Genomic DNA, 24350 nt, shown 5'->3' with positions numbered 1-24350 from the left:
AATTCTGCTTCTTCCAATGTGGCCCACGGTAGCCAAAAGAGTGGATACCCCTGGTTTACATAGTAAAAAAAAGCACTTACGAGGAGTATAAGAGAAAAAGTTCTGGAAGATATGCCCTAGACAACGTAATTTCAATCACTGAGTCAGAGAGGTTATGGCCTATTAGTTAGTAATTGGTGACACTTGACACTTAAACAAAATGTTCTTATAGGGTGGTTAGTGGAAATAGCTCTGCCTTAAGTGTGGTCAAATGTGATTTCAGGAATCAGTGTTGTTTACAAATATGTTACTAAAACTAGATACCAAGGATTCAGAATTAATATGAAAAGATGCAAACTTTAGAATAAAGGCTAAAGCAGATCAAAATAACCTTCTAGTAATAAAAGATCTGCAATTAGTCTGATAGTTTCACTGGAAAGTGAGGAGAATTTCTATGTAAGAAAATAATTAACACAGTCTTATTTAGGCACTGAGAAAAATACCAACAAGAAGAACAATAACAGTCGCACTTTAACCAGTTTAACTATTTGAAACATATGACGGAAGTATGAAGAGTACATTTAGGCCGGGGACAGTGGTTCATGCATGTAATCCTAGCACTTTGGGAGGCTGAGGCAGGTGAATCATTTGAGGTCAGGAGTTCCAGACCAGCCTGGCCAACATGGTGAAACCTCTGTCTCTACTGAAAAAAAAAAAAAAAAAAAAAAGGGAATTGACTAGGCATGGTGGTGTACACCTGTAATCCCAGCTACTTGGGGGCTGAGGCAGGAGAATCGCTTGAACTCGGGAGGCAGAGGTTGCAGTGAGCCAAGATCATGCCACTGCACCACTCCAGCCCAGGCAACAGAGGGAGACTCCGTCTCAAGGAAAAAAAAAAAAAAAAAAAGGGACGGGTGTGGTGGCTCACACCTGTAATCCCAGCACTTTGGGGGTCCGAGATGGGTAGATCACCTGAGGTCAGGAGTTAGAGAGCAGCCTGACCAACATGGTGAAACCCCGTCTCTATTAAAAATATGCAATTAACATGGCGTGGTGGCACATGCCTGTAATCTCAGCTACTTGGGAGGCTGAGGCAGGAGAATCGCTTGAACCCGGGAAGAGGAGGTTGCAGTGAGCTGAGACCATGCCACAGCACTCCAGCCTGGGCAACAAGAGCGAAACTCAGCCTAAAAACAACAACAACAAGAGTACTTTTAAATCTACATTACAAAACATGTTTATGTTTTGTATGATGCTTTAATAAGTTTTTTCTAACCTTGTTTTGTTTATTGGGCCCCACCTCTGTGCAAAAGCATTGTACTATATGCCAGGGGAAATATAAAAGAAAATGTTGTTCTTGCCCTTAGTGAACTTACTTCTTATAAACACAAGCAGGCACACCCTGCTTGTAAACTCTGGTTTGAAAGGTAACATTTTAAATAATTTGATAACTTTATATGCCCAGATTTACAAATGATTACAATGAAAAATATAGGTAATTTTTCATGAAGTTACTTTACAGAGTAATTTATTTTCAATTATGATACTGAAGAATAAAGTTTCATGTTAACCAGCTTAATCCCCAAATGTATTCATTGTTTCAGATTTTCCTTATTAAAACTGGAAATCAGTATTCAATAATCATAAGAATAGTCTGCCACCAATTTATTTGGCCATTTAAAGTGATAAATATGAGGTATTATATAATACATGCAAAGAAGTATATATAAAAAAGCAAAATAAGAGAACAAAAGCAGCACACAAAGTGCAACCCACACAGTGATCACAACCTTCAAACGTGTGACAGACATTGAAAGAATCATGAAGGAACACAGACAGAGAGATTTCTCCTTAAGTGTGAAGGTATGAAGCAGTGTGCTACCATCTTCCTCACAAATTGGAGAGAGAGATTTCAGGTGAGTATAATGCAGCTTTTGCCAAGGCAAATTCCAGAGCTAAAAAAAATCTACGTGGAACTTTCCAGTTTTCCACTCTTAATATCATTAACCATCCAAACTATGTATGTATGTATGTATGTATTTATTTTTAATTTTTTGAGAAAGAGTCTTGCTCTGTTGCCCAGGCTTGAGTGCAGCAGCACGATCATGGCTCACTACAACTTCCGGCTCCTGGGTTCAAGCAGTTCTCCTGCCTCAGCCTCCCGAATAGCTGGGATTACAGGCGCTAGCCACCACAGCTGGCTAAATTTTGTATTTTTAGTAGAAGTTTCACCATGTTGGCCAGGCTGTTCTCAAACTCCTGACCTCAAGTGATCTGCCTGCCTTGGCCTCCCAAAGTGCTGGGATTACTGGTATAAGCCACCGTGCCCAGCCTTATGCTATTCTTATTAATGTAAAGACTGGCATGAGCCACCGTGCCCGGCCCCAAACTTTTTTAAAACAATAAGCTGAAGAAACTTTTAAAAAGGTTAGTAAGAGATGAATTTCACTAAAAAAATCTGATTAAATATAGATAGTTTTGAATTTTAGACATAAAGAAAAAAAGTTATTTAAAAGTCCAGAAAATTTCATAATCATAAAAATTCAAAATTTACAATTCCATATATTTGGCATATAAAATAACATGTATATTAAACTTTCAATTTATTTTAAAATTATATATATTTTTTCAAGTTTCCCCACTTTTTCACTAGGAAAACTTGTGAATACAGTACAGCCGAATAAATGTATTTTAAAAAATGCAAAATCGTAAAGTCATATAAAGGTGTGTTTTCCAATTGAAATGTACACATTTGCATTGAATTCTGAGTTTGTATTTATTTGAAAGGAAATAATAAGCAGACAGCTGCCTGTTTCTATCCTCTCAAATAAACAGCAGTGCCATTCTGCTGTTAGCCAGCCTAATATAGTGCAACTGTTATTTTTCTTCTTTTCTCTGTCAATCTCTGTTCATTTCTGGGAGAAGAATGCTAAGTTACTAATATAAGTAGCCTTATAAATGTAAACTCATAATTGTCAGGAAATGTTACATAAGCGAATGTCTTCTGCATCTTTCAACTTTTTGGTGCCCTTATGCTGCCCCCTGCTGTCCAGTGTCCACACTTACCGAAAATTGTCCGAAACTTCCAACCTTTACTACTTCTCTTTACTCTCCCTATCAAAACTTACCTGGCAAGAGACCCAGACTGTTGGAGTTTTCCTCCATAATGCCACATGGGTTAACAGACAAATAAAAGAAAGAAGTAATTCCCTCTTTATTTATCCCTTCATCATTTTCTGGCAATTGACACAAGCATTTGAACTGGTGTTCTCTGGGCAATGCCTGATTTCTACGTTCCCCAGCTTGGGATTCCAAACCCTCGCTGTGTTAGTCCAAGCTACTCTCATGGACCTATCTCTCCCGGTGTCTAACCTCTGCACATCATAGCTTACTCTCTATCTGCACTGACTTCTAGCTGCGTTTCCCAAAGTCATGTGCGTTCTTCCATCCTTGCATATGCCCACACTGCTTTGTCTACCTGGAAGGTCTTCTCTCAATTTTTATATGTTGAAAGTCTACCCATCCTTCAAGGTTCCAGTCAAAACTACCTTCTTCTTTATGGCTCATGGCAGTTTTTTTTTTTTTTTTTTTAATGTAGTAGAAATTCAATAAAGATTTATTTAATGAAAGAAAAGCAGATAATAAACCTTATATTCTATCTGACTCATTAATAGAGTACTTGGAGAAGATAATGATCTATTCCAGCGAGCATCTTTAATACTGCAAAATCCATACTCCTGAATGGGATGATCTTTTAAATTCCCATAGCACTGTGTAAGGCCCATTTTGATCTCTGAAATCAGGTTTGCCTAAGAAATACAGAACTTAGAGCACATCTTGAGTACTTATGGCAAGTCTGGCACTATTCAAGGCACTTTAGATGCACTAACTCATTGAGTTCTCACAACAGCCATGTGAGGTTAAGTAATATTACCTTGTTTGATAGAAGAAGAAACTGGGGGCCTGGACAATTGGTAGTAAAGGGCAAAGTTAGGAACTCGGAACAGATCAGACAAAGCCGTATACTTTAAGTGTTCTCCTAATGTCTGCAATAGAAATGTGGATGGAGAGGCTTCTGGTCAGCTATTCTGGAAGCTAAAAAACCTTGTCAATAGAATAACATTGGAACTTGTGACCACATAGCCAGACAAAGCAATGAGAGAAATTCAGTCAGTCAAGGAGCAGAAATATCTGGAAGAGTTGATTGCCCTACGAGACAATGTGGAAGAATATGACATTCTGCCAAGTTCAAAGGTGTGTAGGTTTAGAGATAAAAGACAGCTACATATTCTAAAAGGATAGGAAGTGCAAAATCCAGGTATTTTTCGACTGACTTAGCCATAGATTCTAACCTGACTTGAAAATAAGTAATGATATGACTCAATATCTAAGACAAGTAGGCCTTCAGAATATCTTTTTTTAATATAAAAAAACCAGTAAATATAAATAAGGCTCAGTACACCCCATCAGTGTCTCAGACAAGGATCTAGTTGTATTCAAACCAAAACCACTATTCGTCAAAAAATTTGAACAAGCTAAGAAGGCAGACCAAAAAATTCACTGGGGAAGGTAACACCCCAAATTGTTTGGGTAGGTCATAACGGTTTTTTTTAACAGGTAAGCATATTTTAACTCCAGAAAGATTTAGAATGTGCTGTCGAAAGTACTGCAATATTTTTTTAGTGTAAGTAATTGTACTATTTAAGAACACTTGACCTAATGGAATAGGAGGTCAGCCTATTAGACTTTCAAGCAGAATTCTTACTAAGTTTATGTGTATTATTGAAACATTAGAGCGAACTTAAGAGTTACCATGTTTAGAAGTTAAATTATTAGATCTGTAAGATTTTAGCTTCTTGAAAATGTTTACAAAGTACTAAAGAAGGCAATTATATGTACGAAATTTATAAATTCAGTGTTAAAATTTGGGAGGTGTTTAATTAAGTCATGCTACAGATAAGACCAGATATTATTTAAAGGATCATGATTTCTAAAAGTTGCAAGATTTATGAATGTGATAAGATTTGTATACTAAATTTTAAAACATAATGGAGAACTACTACTTTGAATATATAAGTTAAAAACTTTATATATATATTTTAAAGACTAGAATTAACTTCTGAATAGCCTTTCAATAATATAAAACTCACTCTGAAGGGCATCATAACTGAAGAGGAAGTTACAGGGCTGGTTTTCTTCCAGCAAAAGTTTATGTTCATTAGGCAGTCAGTTTATTGCTTCACTCCACAGAACTGGTTTCAACGTCGTTAATCTTTATTTAGGTCTGGGCCTCCCTCACCTTCTAGGAGATGGATTGTAGGTTTTGAAAGATGGAGATGAGAAGTAGCCTGGCAAGTCTACAAAAACCTCCCCCAAGTTTTTGGTTTAGTGGCTTGCTTCAATAGCCGTCAGCCTGTCTGTATAACTTAGCAATTCTCAACCCTGACTGCTACGATCCCATGGACAACTTTGGGAAATTCTTATTTCCAGATCCCAACCAGTCCAACTAAACCAGAACTTTTTAGGGTAGGGCATAGACATTTTGTTTTTAAGTTTCTGGGTGATTTTCCATACAGGCAGAGTTGAGAACCACTGGCGCAAGAGTGTGAGCCTCACATGATCTGAAGGACCCAGGATCATTCTAGACCAGGACTGTTCAATAGAGCTTTGGGCAGTCATGGAAATGTGCTATAAACCTGTGCTGTCCAATATGGTAGTCACTACCTGGGTGTAGCTATGGACCAACTGAAATGTGGATAGTGTGACTGGGAAAATGAACTTTAAAATTTAAATTAATTCAAATTTAAATACACATAGTCACATGTTACTAGTGAGTACTGTATTGGACAGCACAGTTGTGGAGTTTTAGGCAATTTTAAATGATCTGAGTCTACTATTAAATAGGTGCTGAATGACTCTTTTTAATACTAGACCACACTAGCCCAAACTTACTACTTATGCCTCTTCAGGATACTTCATACCAGCTTCTTAAGAAGACCTCCAATGGTATGGAAGGATGGCTTGAAGCTTATAATGGCTTCTGAGGATAGAAAGGACATGGAATTTGCTGATTTTTTCCTCCCTCATTTAGGTTGGCAATTTGTTTCTTGAAAAATGAATGAACACCTTCAGAATTAAAAATTTCTGAAGTCTCATAGCTTAATAATGGAAACACAAAGCAATTAAACTCTTGGAAATGGTCCTCTTCATTCTTTGGCATGTTGCAGTGTTTTTCAACTGGGGATTGTGACCTCTATCTTGGAGGATGGAGAGTTTCCAGTGGATTGGAGCAGTGGCCTGAGTTTCAGAGCTAAATATAGGTCATTGGCATGGCAGCCTCCCTTTCTCAGTCTCATGGATACTATGTCCTACTAGTGAACATGGGGCATTGGTGGTTGGTGGAATAAAATCTTGAGAAGAACAGCAAAATGACACAGATTCAGGTCTTTCACCGATGGACCTTGATATTGAGCAAAACTAAACTCTACTTTTACCTACTTTGAAAAAAATCATTTGTAAAGTATGAGTGCTATTTTAAAAAGTTAAAAATACATTCATGAATCATTGGCAAATAAATTTTAAATGTGATATTAACGCTAAAGTATAAGGAGAATCCTCCATGGCCAAGCGTGGTGGCTCATGACTGTAATCCCAGCACTTTGGGAGATCGAGCGGGTGGATCACCTGAGGTCAAGAGTTCGAGACCAGCCTGGCCAAAATGGTGAAACCTCGTCTCTACTAAATACACACACACACACACACACACACACACACACACACACAAATTAGCTGGGTGGGATGGCGCTGTAGTCCCAGCTACTCAGGAAGGCTGAGGCAGGAGAACTGCTTGAAACCAGGAGGCAGAGGTTGCAGTGAGCCAAGATGGCACCACTGCACTTCAGCCTGGGCAGCAGAGGGAGACGCCATCTCAAAAAAAAAAAAAAAAAAAAAAAAAAAAAAGCCTCTTTCAAGTCTTTGCTCAGCTTTCACCTTTTCAATCAGCCTACCCTGACCATCCTATTTATTAATTTCTTTTGCCAAATATTAAATGACACCCTTTCAAAGTTTACAATCCATACTTCAAAGCCAAAATACTTATCATGGCAGACAGTATCTGATACTCTAGAGCAGTGTTCTCAAATATTGTTGCCTGGACCAACAGCATCTCATCATCTGCGAACTTAGAAATGACAGTTCTCATGCCCCACCACAGGCCAGTTGAACCTGTAACTCTTGTGGCGGGGGCCTGGCAATCTGTGTTTTAATAAGCCATCCAGGTGATTCTAGGGCACACCAAAGTTTGAGATCCACTGATCTAGAGTACAACAAAACCCCTCAAAATGTCCCAGAGGTGAAAGCTTCCATATATGCCAAAGTTATGAGGACTGAAACATTTCAGTACATACAATTGGCCTTATACATTGTGAAATAGATGCCAATATTCCATCTCGACCTAATGTTATGAATCATGAATTTACCCACTTCAATAAGGCCTCACTGAATCTCTAGGCTTTGATCTTCTTTTCCCTGTAAAAATTAGTGTGAAAGAATTTCATGAGATGTTCCTGAAGAGAGGAGGTAATGTACAAGTACAAATCTATCGAACGCAAATTCAACATACAAAATTTCATCTGTATATGACTGATAAATCAGAAGGCCAATTACTCATTCTAGGAAAACATCGTTAGATTTACAAAGTAATAAATTAACCAGAAGATTCAACAGTAATATCATAGAGCGCATTTAAAATACAAGTCAGGCTGGGCGCGGTGGCTCATGCCTATAATCCTAGCACTTTGGGAGGCCGAGGTGGGTGATCACCTGAGATCAGGAGTTCGAGACCAGCCTGACCAACATGGTAAAATCCCATCTCTACTAAAAATACAAAAAAAAATTAGCTGGGTGTGGTGGCGGGCACCTGTAATCCCAGCTACTTGGGAGGCTGAGGCAGGAGAATCGCTTGAACCCAGGAGGTGAAGGTTGCAATGAGCTGAGATTGCGCCATTGCACTTCAGCCTGGGTGACAAGAACGAAACTCGGCCTCAATAAAATAAAATAAAATAAAATAAAATAACAGTTAGAGAACACCAATTTTACAAATATCTCATGTGATAGTAAAGAAGAGGAGGTAAGTACACAGGCTCTGATTTCAGACTTCCCAAGTTCAAACTCTAGCTTTTTCATTTCTATGTAACATGGGCCTAGCCTCAGGGGTATAAACCTCTCTATGCCTCAGTTTCCTTGACTGCAAATGGGGTATAATAATTGCCCTATCTCCTAATTTTGTGTGAGGATTTAACGAGATAGAGGTAGCGTTTAGGCTAGAGACTGGAACATAGTAATCTCTAATCAAATGTTGTTTTTGTTATTTTTAAAATTAGCCCACGAGTGACATATCTGGCCACTGAGAAAACAGATACTAATGTTTTAATCATTGAAGAATGTTTATACAAAACAGTTCAAGTTTATGCAAAGCAATTAAGTGCTAACCTTATTGAACTGTAAATATTAAGCAGGTGTTCACCCTTCTAAGCATCTTCCCTAGTTAAACCAATCCTGGTAATTTCAGTCCCCTTGTCAGTGAGTGGTTTAGGTGTGAGCACGTCCTACAAACTTGGCCAATGAGCTCTAAGAAACATTGTGCTATGGGGCTTCTGAAAAAGGATTTCTCCCCTTACAACAAGATGAATAAGAGTAACTCTCCTCACTTTGGATATTTTAATATTAGGATATGATGCCTGCGTCAGCGGCAGCCACTTCGTGACTATGAGGACAGACATTGCTGATGTTATGGCAACGTAAAAGGTTAAAGGAACTTAATAACATTGTTGAACCAAACCTAGAACTCACTATTGAACCAAATTTAGAACTCACTTGCCACCTGATTATTCATTTAGTTGAAAAAATAAATATCTTTATTTTTTATGCCACTATCAGGAGGGTTCTATGTTAGTATGAAAGCAAACTAAATAATATAACACATCCAGCTACTATAGATTAATTGGCTGTATGACACAATAATCTGGTAACTTTATTCCTGAGATCATCTTAACCCACATAGAGATTCCTTAATAAATAGTTCCTTCTCCTCCAATTCATCTGTATAGAAATAACATCAGTCTTACTTTCCTGCTCCATACCTGATATGTTTAACTAATTAACCATTAGCTAAGTGTCTAATTATATTATTTTCATAAATTAAAATATCTGTTTTTATTTTTAAAATTTCTGTTATATATACCATTAGAAATTATTACAGAAGGTTCTAAAATAAAAATTTTAGTTCTAATATAATACTTCAATACTAATTTTATTTCCCTGCTTCATCTTCACAGTTTATATTTACCTTGATGTTTATTTGATGATACTGTGAGCAAAATGTGAAAAATGAGGCCTTACCATGTTTTAGAAAATGTTTTCATCAAATTGATCCCACAGGGACATGCACAAAACTCCTACTACCAGAGTCATCCTCTCTTCATTTCTTTTCTCTAGCCAATATGTCAAAGTTTTATTTCTCATTTTGCAATAGGAATTTGTATTAGGCAACCATCTGTAGCATCTGTTTGGGTTATATCTAAAGCTTAAGGGCTACATCCTCTCCCAACCCCAATATGTGAGTACTTGATGCCCGAATAATGGTCCTTCAATGGAATACCACTTGTCAAATCCTATTTAAACAGATCTAAATTTTAAAAATATTTTTTGGCTTTCCTTTGGGAACCTCACACATCAAGACTTTAGATTGAAAGTGTCTTTAGAACTCTGAACCACGTTGGAGTGTAGACTCCATTACAGCAGGAATCCTTGCCTTCTTTTACTTAATATTGCACCCTAGCGTCTTTTCAGAATGATACATAATGGATGGGGGAGGATCTAGAATAAACAAACCCCCGAATAAAAATAAAAACAAATGTTGAGCAAATCAAGTATAACATCTACTTTTAACTTTTTCATAAAAATATTTATAAAATTATACATCTGCTTTACTTTCCCTTTAGATTCTCCATTTGATAATCATTTTGGAAAGATCAAAAGCAAAGTCCTAACACAAACACACATTTTGTGTATCATTTTCCTCTTGTTTTCCTTTGCAAAACCATGCTGAGGACAGCAGTGTATCTGTATCGTCTTATGGAAAGTAGTAACACATCTAGCAAATAACAGAGGCAAATATGCACAAGAAGTGGGCAGAATTGGAAACAGACAATTTCAGGTTTATATTGTATGTGATTTCACAGGATAGAATTTTAATTTATATTTTCTTCTTTTAAAAAAATTCATTCCAAGGTAGATTAGATGAGCCCTGGCTAATATTTTTAGCATTTTATGTTTGGTCACCTTAACATCTCTAAATCTTTCTTCCCTTTGTTTCCTCACCCTACCATTACCTATTACCTAATGAGTTTGGCTAACCTGAAACTTCCTCAGTCTTTAACAATACTAATGAATGTAAGTTAATAAATTAGGAAATTGAATTGGGTCATTACATTGTCTTAATATAATTGTCAGTTTATCTGTTATTGATCGAGCTCCATAATTTCAAGTTCGTTTTTCTGAGGTTTATTGTTTGGAGTTTGATTTACAGATCTCCATGTCTTTGGCATGATTTCTTTCTGCTTTCTGCAACCTGTTTTTTGGTTATTTCACTACTCATTAACCCCTGCCTCCATCAGAGGGATGGGCAGGATGAGAAAAATGATATGACAATATAGTAAATTTTGCTACTTGCTATTATCTGATAAAATTGGTGTGCAAGAAAGAAATAAGTATGTAACTGTTGACTAAAATGGCATTTTGGGATTTTTAAAAAATAATTTTTTATTGTCCATGGTCTAGCAACTGTTACCATGAAAGACTGAGTTAGTTCTCTATCTACTAAATTTAATAAATAAAGGTTTTTAGTAAAAAAATTTGTTATAATTCTAATCACAATCACACCAAGCTCATGAACTTTCTATAATTTCTATAATTTCTATAAAAATGTTATCAATTAAAAAAATTAATGTCCAAGGAATCAAGAGTTAAAATGAAGCTCAAGGTGGATTTTAAAATGGAGAATAATATAAAATAGTGAATTGTTTTTGTCTCATAGATTTCAACCTCCTTAAATACATAGTGATGTAAGAGTCACATATAAAATGTTATCTGTCATATAAATATATATGAAGGATTTTTAAAAGTGAAGATTTAACTGTAATAGTTACTTCATAATCAATGATGTAATAGTCAATGATGTAGGAGAACAAAGAGCATTGCATAGCTACATATGGACTTCATAGCATCAGTTTGTTTTTAAAAGGGGGCTACATTATATACACATGTTTAGTTTTCAGAGATTAAATAAAATAAAAATGATCACCATTCTGAATAGCAGACTATTTTAGCAATACATGTGTTGGAAAGTATATTTTATTTGGTAGATCAACTTCAGAGAACTAAACTCTCCAGCATAACCAGAGGGTTAGATAATATATTTACACCTGCAGTATTTCATTCTATAAATAATCTATAATGTCAAAAACCAGCTTTGATGGGGCATTTACATTTTACGAATAGCTAAAATGTGACAGTGAACATTTTCACATTTTTATAGCATAGTGTAAACAAAATATGGGCATAATACATAATTATTTTTGAAGTTCAAGGAAAGGGTTATGTAGATAGAGTATAGAGACACAAAAATCAGAAATACTATTTTTAGCCATTTTCACACATCCTTTTACTTCAACCTGTTAAATGATTAAAAAGTGAAACGAGCATTTACATATTTCAAAGTGGATAAACACACTAAATAATAATTCTTGACATGTTCACTCTTTCAAAAAATAATCTCTTCAATCTTATGGAAAAGTGGTCTAGTATACTATTTCAGTTGTTTTTATTTTATGTGGCAAAAAAAAATGTTTTAGGGTTCAGTTACTGATTTGTCCCACTTTCTTTTTGAACTAAGGGCACACTTACTATCTCCATAAACAACTAAAATATTTACAGAGACCAGTAAAACCTATGTCAGATCGTAACACATTTTTGTTCTTGGGAGGCTTTGGGCCTAAATCCCATGTTCTCTAATCAGATAACTCTCAATAAGAACAAAGATGGAAAAGATATAATCCTGCATTTAGATATGTGAACATCAAAATTTTTAAAGATAAAAGCAACTGTGCACATATTCTTAAAAAATTATCTTATTCCAAAATATTTGTTATTTTATAAACAAGGCTATCTGTAAATTCAGTTGAAGTATCATTTCAAAATGAAACAAATAATAATGTAGGAATTATTATATGACTATTTATTAGAAAAACCTCAGGAGAAACTTAGAATAGTCATTTAAGAAATCCCTAGGTTCAAAATGAAATTCAACTTTTACAATGTTGAAGGAACTAAAACTCAAATGTTTGGTTAAATTGAAAATACACTAACACATGTAATTTTGTAATATAAGGAAAACGCAAAATGTTACTAAAAAGATAAATCGACAGCTTATTATTGAATAATTGTGATATAGAGATGATAAATCAGATCAGATAAAACAACTGCAAACTGCATGCCTGTCCCTGATGTTCCCTCGACTGGTTGTGACGACATGTCTGCTCTCACCACAGTTCACAGTTCACAGAAAACATTTAAATAACACAACTGAATATTTCCACTGACTAAAATGAACTTTCTTTAAGAAAATAAAGGGAGAAGAGAATAGATCAAATCTTGCCCCACCTCTTTTTTTTCTTCCTTTTTTCTTTTAGTGAAACTGACATAAATTGTTGAGGAGCACTACAGCGCCACCAACACAGATCAATGCAAAACAAAAAAGATCTCCCACCGTGTGCAAAAAGAAAAAAAATTAGAAAAATGCCAAAAATTACAAAATGTCTCCCAAATGTACCTTATTGGAGAAAAATAAGCAAGATCTGCAAAGATTATCTAATGAAGAGCTTCAAAGAAATAATATCATAGACTACAAGTTGAGACCTGATCAGCAAATAAAAGATCCACTATTTAGTAACAGCCATAACTTAATATAAACCCGGTTATGTCAACCTCCACCTTCATTATACCAAGGGCAGCTTTTCTGTAGTTTGTATCCAAGTAATCTATCAAGAGAACCACAATAGGTCCATTTAAAAAAAACTATATCCATAGTTTGCCTGCTGATAATTGAGTCCTGGACAAATTAGGTAAGACATAATTTTTATAAAGAGGATATGCACATATTTGGCATTGCCAACATTACTGGCACAAAACAAGTCCATCTTGAAATATCTGAGTTCCTCTGTAGTTCACAGTAATTAAAGTATAATTTATATTATAAACATTTAGCTTTAACAATGAAAAAAAAACTATTTTTTTTTTCTCTTGGTAAAAATTAACCAGGCAAGATTAGGTAGAACGTGCAGAGATCAAAGCTAAAGAAAAATACAAAGATTGGTTTTGTTAGAAGAAACACAATGAAAATCCTTTTTAGCCGGTGGCTCTTTCGAAGACTGAATGACATAAATGGTGAAAATTACAAACTTACCATTAGTGCAGGCAAAGAAGACGGCAGTTCTTGAAAAAAAATTGTAACAATATAGGCTGGATACTTGTGTCTCTAGAAACAACAGCCTCCAGGCAGCATACGGATCTTCCAACATCTTTAAAATGTTTGGTAAATAAAAAGTAATACTTTCTTCCATGATCGGCGGCCGAATGGGGTGGCTTCCCCCAGGATCTATGGGCGTTTGGGAGAAATCGGAGAAATATCCACAGAAGATTAAAAGCAGAGGAGGCAGCACAGCCAGAAGACTCTGGGGTTAACAACTTTGCGATGGCAAGCAGGCGAGCGCTGATTGGCTGGGAGGGCAGTGTCCCTACAGTCTGCACTATCCCCCGCTGCCCCCGCCTCCTGCAGCTCGGAAAAAAATGCAGTGTGTGTGCCATTTTACACTGGGCTTTTAAAAGCACAGCCACCCAAATGACAAAAGTCTAAGCTCGCTATTAAGTGACACTGCAAGACAATAGCACCCACGGCTGCCTGTGAGCTCGGGGGAATGCCCCTTTTAACATCTGAAGGAGCACTCTGGCTTCTTGGATGTGGGGTTTTTTGTTTGTTTGTTTTTGTTTTTGCTTTTTAAAACAGCATTATCATGTTTTTCTTGAGCAAATTGTTGCTCCTTTCCAAAACGTCGATAGATCCTCCGCATGCAAACCTGGCCATGTAAAAACTATGTCCATCAAAATATTTTTTCAATTTGATCTCATGAGGGTACCTAGAGAAGCCAGTCATCCTGGAACAAAATTCATGACTCCTTTAGCTCCGAGATCTCTAATTCCTTGGGAAAAAAATACGTAATTTCTTATTCACAGTAACTACCATGTGTGCAAAAAGTAAAATAAAATAATGAATTTAGCGGCTAAATGAAAACAATAGGCATATTCCCGCCCCCTCCCCCGCCCCCCCTTAAAAATTGTTTCAAAAACCTTTACCGGCTGGCAGACTTCTACCACTCTGCCTTACAAACAAAATGGCTGTGGTACTGAGTTTTTTAGGATCCTCCCACTGTGCCTCCTCCTGGCCTCCAGGAAGTGGTAAAAATCCAAAATAAATACAGTACTGAAAGTACACCATTGAATCTGAATTCAGGGGAAGCCTTTGGTAAGAGGGTCTTAGAATTGTGCTGGTCATTATTAGTTTTTTAAAATTGTTTTGAAAAGAACATCAATCACTAGAGATTTACTTGACTGTAATTTGAACTTCCTGCTTTACATATTTATAAGGTCTTTCACCTATCTTGGCAGGCTTTCAAATTAAGTGGGCTGGGAAATTTGATGCTCGGTCTCTAGTTGTGAGCTGAGTCAGGTATTTGGTGTTTGCAACTGGGCTTTTAAATAAAGACAAAGTCTAAGACTTTAAAAAAATGAACGTTAAACTGACGCAAGACTATGCTTGCTAATGTAAAGTCGGAAAAGTCGACAAAGATTGTAGTGTGTTAAATACTGCATACATGTGTTAACATAGTCAGTAAAAATTCTTTGCCCACTAAATTTTCTAATGAGTCAAGGAGAGAACAGGGTTTAAAGGAACTGGATTAAGAAAGGAGTGGGGAATGATCTACATTCTTCACAATCTCTTCCCCCTCCACACACACCACACACATACACACACACATGCACATATGCACACACATACACATACATGTATATACACACACGTTGGTCTGGTATCCCTGCCTGGCATTTAATAGGTAACATTCTTAGAAAGATGTAGCTAGGGTGACTATGAATTTATCGTCTAACACAGGATACTTTGAGAGTAAAAAGGGCTAATTACAGGACAGTTGGAATAAACAGAGCCTGTCCATGATAAGCTAGGAGGTAGAACTCGCTATGTTTTTAGTGAGACCTCCTTGAACTTTAACTAGACAGGTCACCTACCGCCATGGGGCCTTGGCCAATTTAGATAGCATTTGAGCTAGACCCCTCTTTGGGCTGCATCTCCTGCCTTTGTTCTACTGTCAAGTGAAGTAGACAATCTGAGTAGACTTGGGGTCAGATATATTTAATGAACAGCCAGGGTAAAGAAAATACCTAGATATGCACATCCATATGTGTATACACCTTCATATACTTTATTATCTGTAGATTAGGATGTTCTGTGCACTTTGTAAGATACACATACTTCTGATTACATGCTTTCCTATGGGATAATTTTCTTTGGAGTTTTTGAGACCATATTCATGATATACACAATTCGAGGGATTTTTGGTTTTTGTTTTGATAAAGATAATTTGTAGAATGAAATGCTTCGGGGCAGATTATCACAGAAATACATAAGATAAATAATTATTTTACTGTTTATTCAAACAGTTCTTGAGAACTTAGAATGTGCCAGGCATGATGCTTGGTGCTATGTATATATTAGTGAACAGGTAAATAGTTTATTTCCTCCTTCATGGAGTTCATAATCTAGTGGAGAGACAGATAAATAGCAGGTGAACAAATACAGTTGATCCTTGAAGTATGTGGGGGTTAGGGGTGCCAATCCCCCATGCTGTCAAATATTCTGTGTAACTTTTAACTTCCCCCAAACTGAACTAGTAATAACCTACTATTGACCTTACCAATAACATAAACAGTCAATTAACACACATTTTGTGTGTCATATGTACTCTATATTGAATTTGTACAATAAAGTAAACTAGAGAAAAGAAAATGTTACTAAGAAAGTATAAGGAAGAGAAAATATATTTACTATTCATTGAGCAGAAGTGGATCATCATAAAGATCTTTATTCCTCATTGTCCTCACATTGAGTATCTGAAGAGGAGAAAGAAGAGGAGGGTTTGGTCTTCCTGTCTCAGGAGTGGCAGGGGTGGCAGAGGTGGAGGAGGTGGAAGGGGAAGCAGGAGAGGCAGGAATACTCTGTGTAACTTTTATTGAAACAAAATCTGTGTATAAGTGGACCTGTATAGCTCAAACCTGTGTTGTTCAAGGGTCAAGTGTATATTATTGCACATTATTCTAAGTGCTATTAAAAAACCAAACAGGGCTGGGCGCGGTGGCTCACGCCTATAATCCCAGCACTTTGGGAGGCTGAGGCGGGTGAATCACCTGAGGTCAGGAGTTTGAGACCACCTGGTCAACATGGTGAAACCCTGTCTCTACTAAAAATACAAAAATTAGCTGGGCGTGGTGGTGGGTGCCTGCAATCCCAGCTACTTGGGAGGCTGAGGCAGGAGAATCACTTGAACCTGGGAAGTGGAGGTTGCAGTAAGCCGAGATCACACCACTTCACTCCAGCCTGGGCAATAGAGTGAGACTCCATCTCAAAAAACAAACAAACAAAAAAAGAAATAGCGCAGTGTTAGAGAATAACAGGGAGGGAAATAAATAAACAAGGTGGTAAGGAAATTGTCTCTAAAGGAGTGGGGCTTAAGCTAGACTTGAAGGATGACAAGGAGACACATTTGAGAAATATCGGAGAAGTCACAGTCTAGGAAGAGGCTATAGCATGTGCAAAGGCCCTGAGGCAGAATGAAGCTTGGCACATTCTAGGAAGGGAAATGATGCCAGTGTGGTTTTAGCACATCAAGAAATGCATCAGATGAAGTCAGAAATGTAGACTGGAGAGAGATCCTGCAGAGGTTTGTAGGCCACAGAAATGAATTCTGTGTTTAAGACAGAGAACGTTGGACTTCCAGATTTTAGAGGTTTTGATAAAGATAAGGTCCAGAGAAGGTAGAGGGAAAAAAACCCTCAATGCAAATTTTGAATTTACATAGCTACATTACAGGGTTTCGGTATTATACTTTTAAAAATCCATATTTCACGCACATACTTACAGCCATTGATTATGACTCAGTTCATAAATAAATATGAATAAGACACAAATCATACATAGTACAAACAAAATGAAAAGGAGGAATTCAGGCAACGAATTGCCTCAGTTTTCTCTAATGGTGCTGATTTTGATATTTTTGATTAAAAAAATACTACATTTTATATCAGTTGAACAGTGCTCACTTTTTTTTTTTTTTTAAACAAATGAGGCTGGGAACAGTGGCTCACACCTGTAATCCCAGCACTTTGGGAGGCTGAGGTGGGTGGATCATCTGAAGTCAGGGTTTCAAGACCAGCCTGGTCAACATGGTGAAACCCCATCTCTACTAAAAATACAAAAATTAGCCGGTTGTTGTGTTGGGCACCTGTAATCTCAGTTACTCAGGAGGCTGAGGTAGGAGAAATGCTTGAACCCAGGAGGCAGGGGTTGCAGTGAGCCAAGACTGCACCATTGCACTCCAGCCTGGGCAACAGAATGAGACTCCATCTCAAAAAAAGAAAAAAAAAAAAAAGAAAAAAGAAAAACAAAAACAAAAAACAAAACAAAACAAATGAAGCAAAACATTATTAAAGTGAGAATTTAACACGATCAGAATTAAAAAGTTATCCTTTTTCAATTTAGTAACTGGTTGTTAGCAAACCAAAATCCTACAAGCACATGGGCAGAAATAACATGTTCAGTTTCTTAGATCTAAGACTTTAAAAAATTACAAAAGGAGTTAGGTCAAATCAATGATGTGTAATCCATTGAATGAGCTTTGATATTAACAGGAATCTCCAAACAAATCAAATCGTGAACTAATTGGGTAGTGTAGTTTGTAAAATCTTTACCTCACAGAACTGGAGGTAGATATAGATCTGTTTTGGAATTTGGATTAATTTTCTGAGTTAAAAAAAAATAACATCATGCAGCACGCTATAATCAAAGGCCATAATATTTTTGTGCTAAATATTACAATCACATTAAATGGAGTAAAGACTATAAGAAGCCCCACATCATTTTGGGTCAACTTTTTTTTTTTTTTTTAAAGACAGAATCTTAGTCTGTCACCCACGCTGGAGTGCAGTGGCATGATCACGGCTCACTGTAGGCTCGACCTCCCAGGCTCAGGTGATCCTCTCACCTCAGCCTCCCGAGTAGCTGGGACTACAGGTGTGCCACCACACCTGGTTAATTTTTGTATTTTTTGTAAAGATGAGGTTTCTGCATGTTGCCCAGGCTGGTCTTGAACTCTTGGGCTTAAGTGATCCGCCCACCTCGGCCTCAGAAAGTGCTAGGATTACAGGTGTGAGCCACCGCACCTGGCATCAGGTCAGCTTTTGCCACCAAAGAGGATGCTGCAATTTGCAAAAAAAACTTTCAGTTTTCAAAAGTTCTGGGGATTCATAACTGTGGATTTAAAATTATGGAGTTATAGATTTTTGTTGCATTCAGATAGTTAAAATATTATTCTTAGTTTAAATCAGAACTCACAATCCTAATGATTAGAAACAGTTACCGCTTGGAAATAGTCAGATTTCCGTTTGTGGGCCCTAATAAATGAATGCATACAATATTATTAAATTTTGTGCAGTCTTGTGCAAATGCTATTAATTTTACTCTTTATGATTTCCCTATATTTTTCCTCTTAAGAATAGTGAAAAGTTTAACCTTTTTTTGCAATCAAATTTTGAAGCACTGCTTCAGCCAAGAGCTTAAGAGTGTTTATTTCAGAACTCTTTATCTGTTGTGGCATGATTTTAGATTGCTTTGATCCACTGCAATCTAAAATGATGCAACATGGCATTTTCAAGAAAGGTCATTCACGCGAGTAGTTTGTGGCCACTGGTGTGGCCGAGACTACTCATTAACTAACCAACATCCCTCCTCCCTTTCTTTTTCATAAAATCCCATTTTATTTTGGGTGTGCCACCCAAAACTGTTTTGCATGACACTGTTTTAACCAGTGAGATGTAAGCAGAAGCCATTGGTTGGGCTTCCAAGAAAGTATTTATAGGGGGCTGACTCAGTGGCTGCTGCCTTGTGCTTCTTACCTTTGCCCTTCTTCAGGCTTGGAGGATGGTCACCACACCTGGGTAGAGTCCGGTGCTCCATTGTGTCAACCAAAGGGAGCTCTTTAGTGCTACGGGTAGCTCAATAGAAAGAAGAAAGCTGGGTTCTGTGGAGCTTTCACACCAGCCACTGAGGGGCCTGCTTCTAGATCTGCTTTTTACAAGAGAGAAAAAGAAAACAGCTACTTCATTTAAACCTTTGTTATTTATTTTATTTTATTTTATTTATTTTATTTTATTTTAACAGACAGAGTCTCCCTCTGTCACCCAGGCTGGAGAGCAATGGTGCGATCTTGGCTTCTTGCAACCTCCACCTCCTGGGTTTAAGGGATTCTCATGCCTCAGTCTCCTGAGTAGCTGGGATTACAGGTGCACTTCACCACGCCCAGCTCATTGTTTTTGTATTTTTAGTAAAGACAGGATTTCACCATGTTGGTTAGGCTGGTCTCAAACTCCTGACCTCAAGTAATCCACCCGCCTTGGCCTCCCAAAGAGCTAGGATTACAGGAGTGGGTCACTGCACCCAGTCTATTGATTCAGAGGGCACGTGTCCATGTTTGTTACATGGGCATATTGCATAATAATGGAGATCGGGCTTCTAGTGTACCCATCGCCCAAACAGTGAATATTGTACCCAGTAGGTAATTTTTCAACCCTCACCCGCATTCCAGCCTCCAGTCTTTTGGAGTTCCCAGTGTCTATTACGTCTATCTTTTTAAGTCCGTACATATCCATTATTTAGCTCCACTTGTAAGTGAGAATATGAGGTATTTGATGTTTTGAGTTTGTTCACTTAGGATAATGGCCTCTAGTTCCATCCATGTTGCTGCAAAGGACATGATTTTGTCTTTTTTATGGCTGCATAGTATTCCATGCAAATCTTTCTTTTATGAGCCTATTCACAACTAAATGCAATTTCTAATAAAATTAGTGCGAGTAATCTTCAAAGCATTTTATCTGTAAAAATCAGCTACTTTTAAGCTGTTGTGTAGTATTAGACTGAAAGCAAGGACAAGGGGCCCTTTTGGGTTGCAAGAAATCTTCTGTCTTTATCTGGGTTGCAGTTACATGTACATGAAATATGTATATATGTATCACATATGTACACATGTCACATATGTAAAAAGTTTGAACTGTACATCAAGATTAGTACACCAACTATATTTTATTATATGTATGTTATCCTTTAAAGAAAGCTATTTTTTATAATTTTATTTATTTATTTATTTTTGAGAGAGGTTCTTGCTCTGTCACCCAGGCTGGAGTGCAGTGGCATGATCTTGCCTCACTGCAACCTCCACCTCCTGGGCTCAAGCGATCCTCTTGTTTCAGCCTCCCCCGGTGGCCGGGACTACAGGCACGTGCCACCACAACCCACTAATTTTTGTATTTTTGGTAGAGATGGGGTTTCACCATGTTGCCTGGGCTGGTTTCAAAGTTCTGGGCTCAGGTGATATTCTGGCATTGGCCTCCTAGAGCACTAAGATTACATGTGTGAGCCACCGTGCCTAGCTAAAGAAAACTATTTTAATATATTACAGACAGTGATGGCATCTGATAATTTGAATATAGACATTGTTTAAAAAGCTGGACAGATATTATTCATTTAAAAAATATATTAATAATCTTTTTTTTGTTTTGTTTTTGAGACAGAGTATCCCTTTGTTGCCCAGGCTGGAGTGCAGTGGCGCAATCTTGACTCACTGCAACCTTTGCTTCTTGGGTTCAAGCAATTCTCCTTGAGAGAGACGAGGTTTCACCATGTTGGCCAGGCTGGTCTCAAACTCCTGACCTCAAGTGATCCGCCCACCTTGGCCTCCCAATGTGCTGGGATACAGTCATGAGCCACAGCGTCTGGGCCTCAATAATCTTTTTATTCTAAATGCCCCTTAGAATACCTAAGATAGCCGCCTATTTCTACCACAAAAAATGGTGCTCCTATGTTTATATGTTTCCCTGTAATCATGTTGCAGACACTCAATGGTATCAAATTGCATATTCCATCAGTGTTCACTGTCTCAATATTCTTATACACACACACACACACACACACACACACACATATATATGTATACACACACACAATTCTTTTTTTGAGACAGAGTCTTGCTGTATTGTGCGAGCTGGCCTCAAACTCCTGGCCTCAACTAATCCTCCCACCTCAGCCTCCCAAGTAGGTAGGACTACTACGCCCGGCTCCATGTTCTTATTTTACGGCAATATCTATGCCTTCATCAGCAGCAGCCATCTGACTTCATTTATGAGCCCTACATCTTGAGTGACCTTAGCCATTAATCAAATTTCTCATTTGTAAATGGCTTATCAGAATTCTTGGCTCTATGGTAACTGAACTATAGTAGAGCTAGTGGATATGAAGTGGTTAAACAGCAAAACTCTAGGTTGAGGTTTTGTTGTAATATGATACAGGAAGTACTATAGTAAAAGCACCAGGGAGAATGTTTCGTCTAGTATTCAATGAAAGTTATGCATTTTGCTCTTAAAAAAAGAAAACTATATTGAACTCCTTCTCCTGGCTGTTCCTACCCATTCCTATGTCCCAGTGCAGGGTAGAGATGAGAAAACTCATACATTGGCAGAAACCGTACTGTTTAAAATGTCAGCATTGCACGGAGTTATGAGGTGAAAGAAAAACTGGAATAGCTATAGCAATAGAAACACAGTTGGTAAAGCCTTTCACTTAAAGTATAAACCTTGAGCAATTACAGAAAGGGAGACAGAATTTTCTGTAAGAGATCATTAAAGCTGCCATACAAGAAAGGCCATTTACTGTTATGGAATATGAATCATTATTGGAGCAAAAAGAGAGTCAGCAAATAATTCAGGCCCAGGATGACAAAGGAAGAGGAGTTTAATCGAATCAAATCATAAATAACTTTCCTAGCTATGTCTAGCTAAAGGTTCTTATAATTCCTTACTACAGGGAGTGGGGAGAGGGACTTGACATTAATAGCAGAATCCATGCAGGTGGTTTATTATGTTCTTAATATTTAGCCAGTTATTATTAACGAATCCTATTGTCTTCGTACTGTATTGCATTAAATTAACACTTTGGGCATTGTTTTCGGCTATATTTTGAGACTGAATAGCCCCAAACTGACAATTGCAATAGAAATTCAGGTGCTTAGAGTAGGTGGTGCAGAGAAGCAGCACCTATCTTCTGTCTGGCTGGGTTAACACCATACAGGACCTCACACTGGGAGCATGGGGCCTTTACACTGTCAGTAAGGTTAACTAGTAAAAGACAGGCAGTTCTTGTAAAGCTGGATTGCCAGTGTGAAGATTCACTTCAACTCTTTTTTTTTTTTGAGATGGAGTCTCCCTGTGTTGCCCAGGCTGGAGTGCAATAGCGCAATCACAATCTCTACCTCCTGGGTTCAAGTGATTCTCCTGTCTCAGCCTCCTGAGTAGATGGGATTACTGGCATGCACCACCATGCCTGGCTAGTTTTTGCATTTTTAGTAGAGACAGGGTTTCACCACGTTGGCCAAGCTGGTCTCGAACTCCTGACCTCAAATGATCTGCCTGCCTCCCAAAGTGTTGGGATTACAGGCTAGAGCCATCATGCCCGGCCACTTCAACTGTTTAACCATTGAAAAAAGCAGTATTTAATGTATCTGTGATATAAATACATAGATTTATAACCAGTCAACTATTATCTAATGTCAAATTAAGCTTTCAGGTTTTCATATGGATAAAAATAACTATAGTCTAAATGACCTTTATTCATGTATTGTGTATGATTCTCTTCTATTGTATTCATTTTTTTTTACCAGATGGTAAAAGTAATATAAAAGTAATATACACTCATTACTGGCCATTCGGAAAATGTGTAGCAAAGAGTATCCCAACCACTTGTAGTCCTCTTTCTCTGGATCTCTTTACAGTGCCTTTTCCTGTACTTCTTTTTGTGTTGGCAAACTTTCAGAATAAAGGGTGCCAAGTCAGCAATCTGTATTATATAACTGAACAAGTATATATAATAGCACTCACAAAAATAACTCAGACAGGAGTGATTACATAATTAACACTATTGCACCTTACTTTGATAAAGGGCAGAGATTTTGCAAGAAGCATTAGAAAACTCTCTCCCCTCTATAATTCTAAATGTTTTATAAAACCATAGCACATGTATAGGCTACTTTTTTTTTTTTTTTTTTTTTTGAGACGGAGTCTCGCTCTGTCGCCCAGGCTGGAGTGCAGTGGCCGGATCTCAGCTCACTGCAAGCTCCGCCTCCGGGGTTCCCGCCATTCTCCTGCCTCAGCCTCCCGAGTAGCTGGGGCTACAGGCGCCCGCCACCGCGCCCGGCTAGTTTTTTGTATTTTTTAGTAGAGACGGGGTTTCACCGTATTAGCCAGGATGGTCTCGATCTCCTGACCTTGTGATCCACCCGTCTCGGCCTCCCAAAGTGCTGGGATTACAGGCTTGAGCCACCGCGCCCGGCCGTATAGGCTACTTAAAATGAGATGGTAAGATTGCTTTTTTGCTTTGGGTCATTTACCAAGTGATGTGGTTTGTCTGTGTCTCCACCCAAATCTCATCTTGAATTGTAGCTCCCACAATTTCCATGTGTCATGGGAAGGACCCAGTGGGAAGTAATTGAATCATGGGGGCCGGTCTTTCCCGTGCTGTTCTGTGATACTGAATAAGTCTCACGAGATCTGATAGTTTTATAAGGGGGAGTTTCCCTGCACAAGCTTTGTATTGTCTGCTGCCATGTAAGACGTGCCTTTCCCCTTCCACCATGATTGTGAGATCTCCCCAGCCACATGAAACTGTGACTCCATTAAACTTCTTTTTCTTTATAAATTACCCAGTTGTGGGTATGTCTTTATCAGCAGTGTGAAAATGAACGAATACACCAAAATCATCTGAGTTGAATGAATAGTGTTTTGGGGGGTGAATATTGAATTGAGGGTAATGCTGGGGCATGAAACACTTGGAAAACAGGGAAAGATCACTAATGGGCAAAACCAAA

The 24350-nt window shown here is 37.7% G+C and overlaps 1 protein-coding gene and 1 long non-coding RNA gene across 2 annotated transcripts in view; one reads left to right on the top strand and one right to left on the bottom strand.

Moving 5' to 3' along the window:
• Positions 1–9500, top strand: part of LOC112631773 — a 29007-nt gene extending 19507 nt beyond the window's left edge. Inside the window, exon 2 of the long non-coding RNA XR_003121191.1 lies at positions 9315–9500. This is a non-coding gene — a long non-coding RNA (uncharacterized LOC112631773). The remainder of the gene's footprint in view (positions 1–9314) is intronic.
• Positions 1–14204, bottom strand: part of EPC1 (enhancer of polycomb homolog 1) — a 113402-nt gene extending 99198 nt beyond the window's left edge. The window contains exon 1 of the mRNA XM_025397244.1: positions 13502–14204. Coding sequence (XP_025253029.1) covers positions 13502–13504 — 3 coding nt within the window. The 5' untranslated portion in view covers positions 13505–14204. The remainder of the gene's footprint in view (positions 1–13501) is intronic.
• Positions 14205–24350: the final 10146 nt, after the last annotated feature.

Source organism: Theropithecus gelada, chromosome 9 (genome assembly GCF_003255815.1).
Source record: "Theropithecus gelada isolate Dixy chromosome 9, Tgel_1.0, whole genome shotgun sequence".
NCBI classification, from domain to species: Eukaryota; Metazoa; Chordata; class Mammalia; order Primates; family Cercopithecidae; genus Theropithecus; species Theropithecus gelada.
The sequence above is the reverse complement of the archived record's forward strand: the minus strand, read 5'-3'. Positions and strand labels throughout refer to the sequence as shown.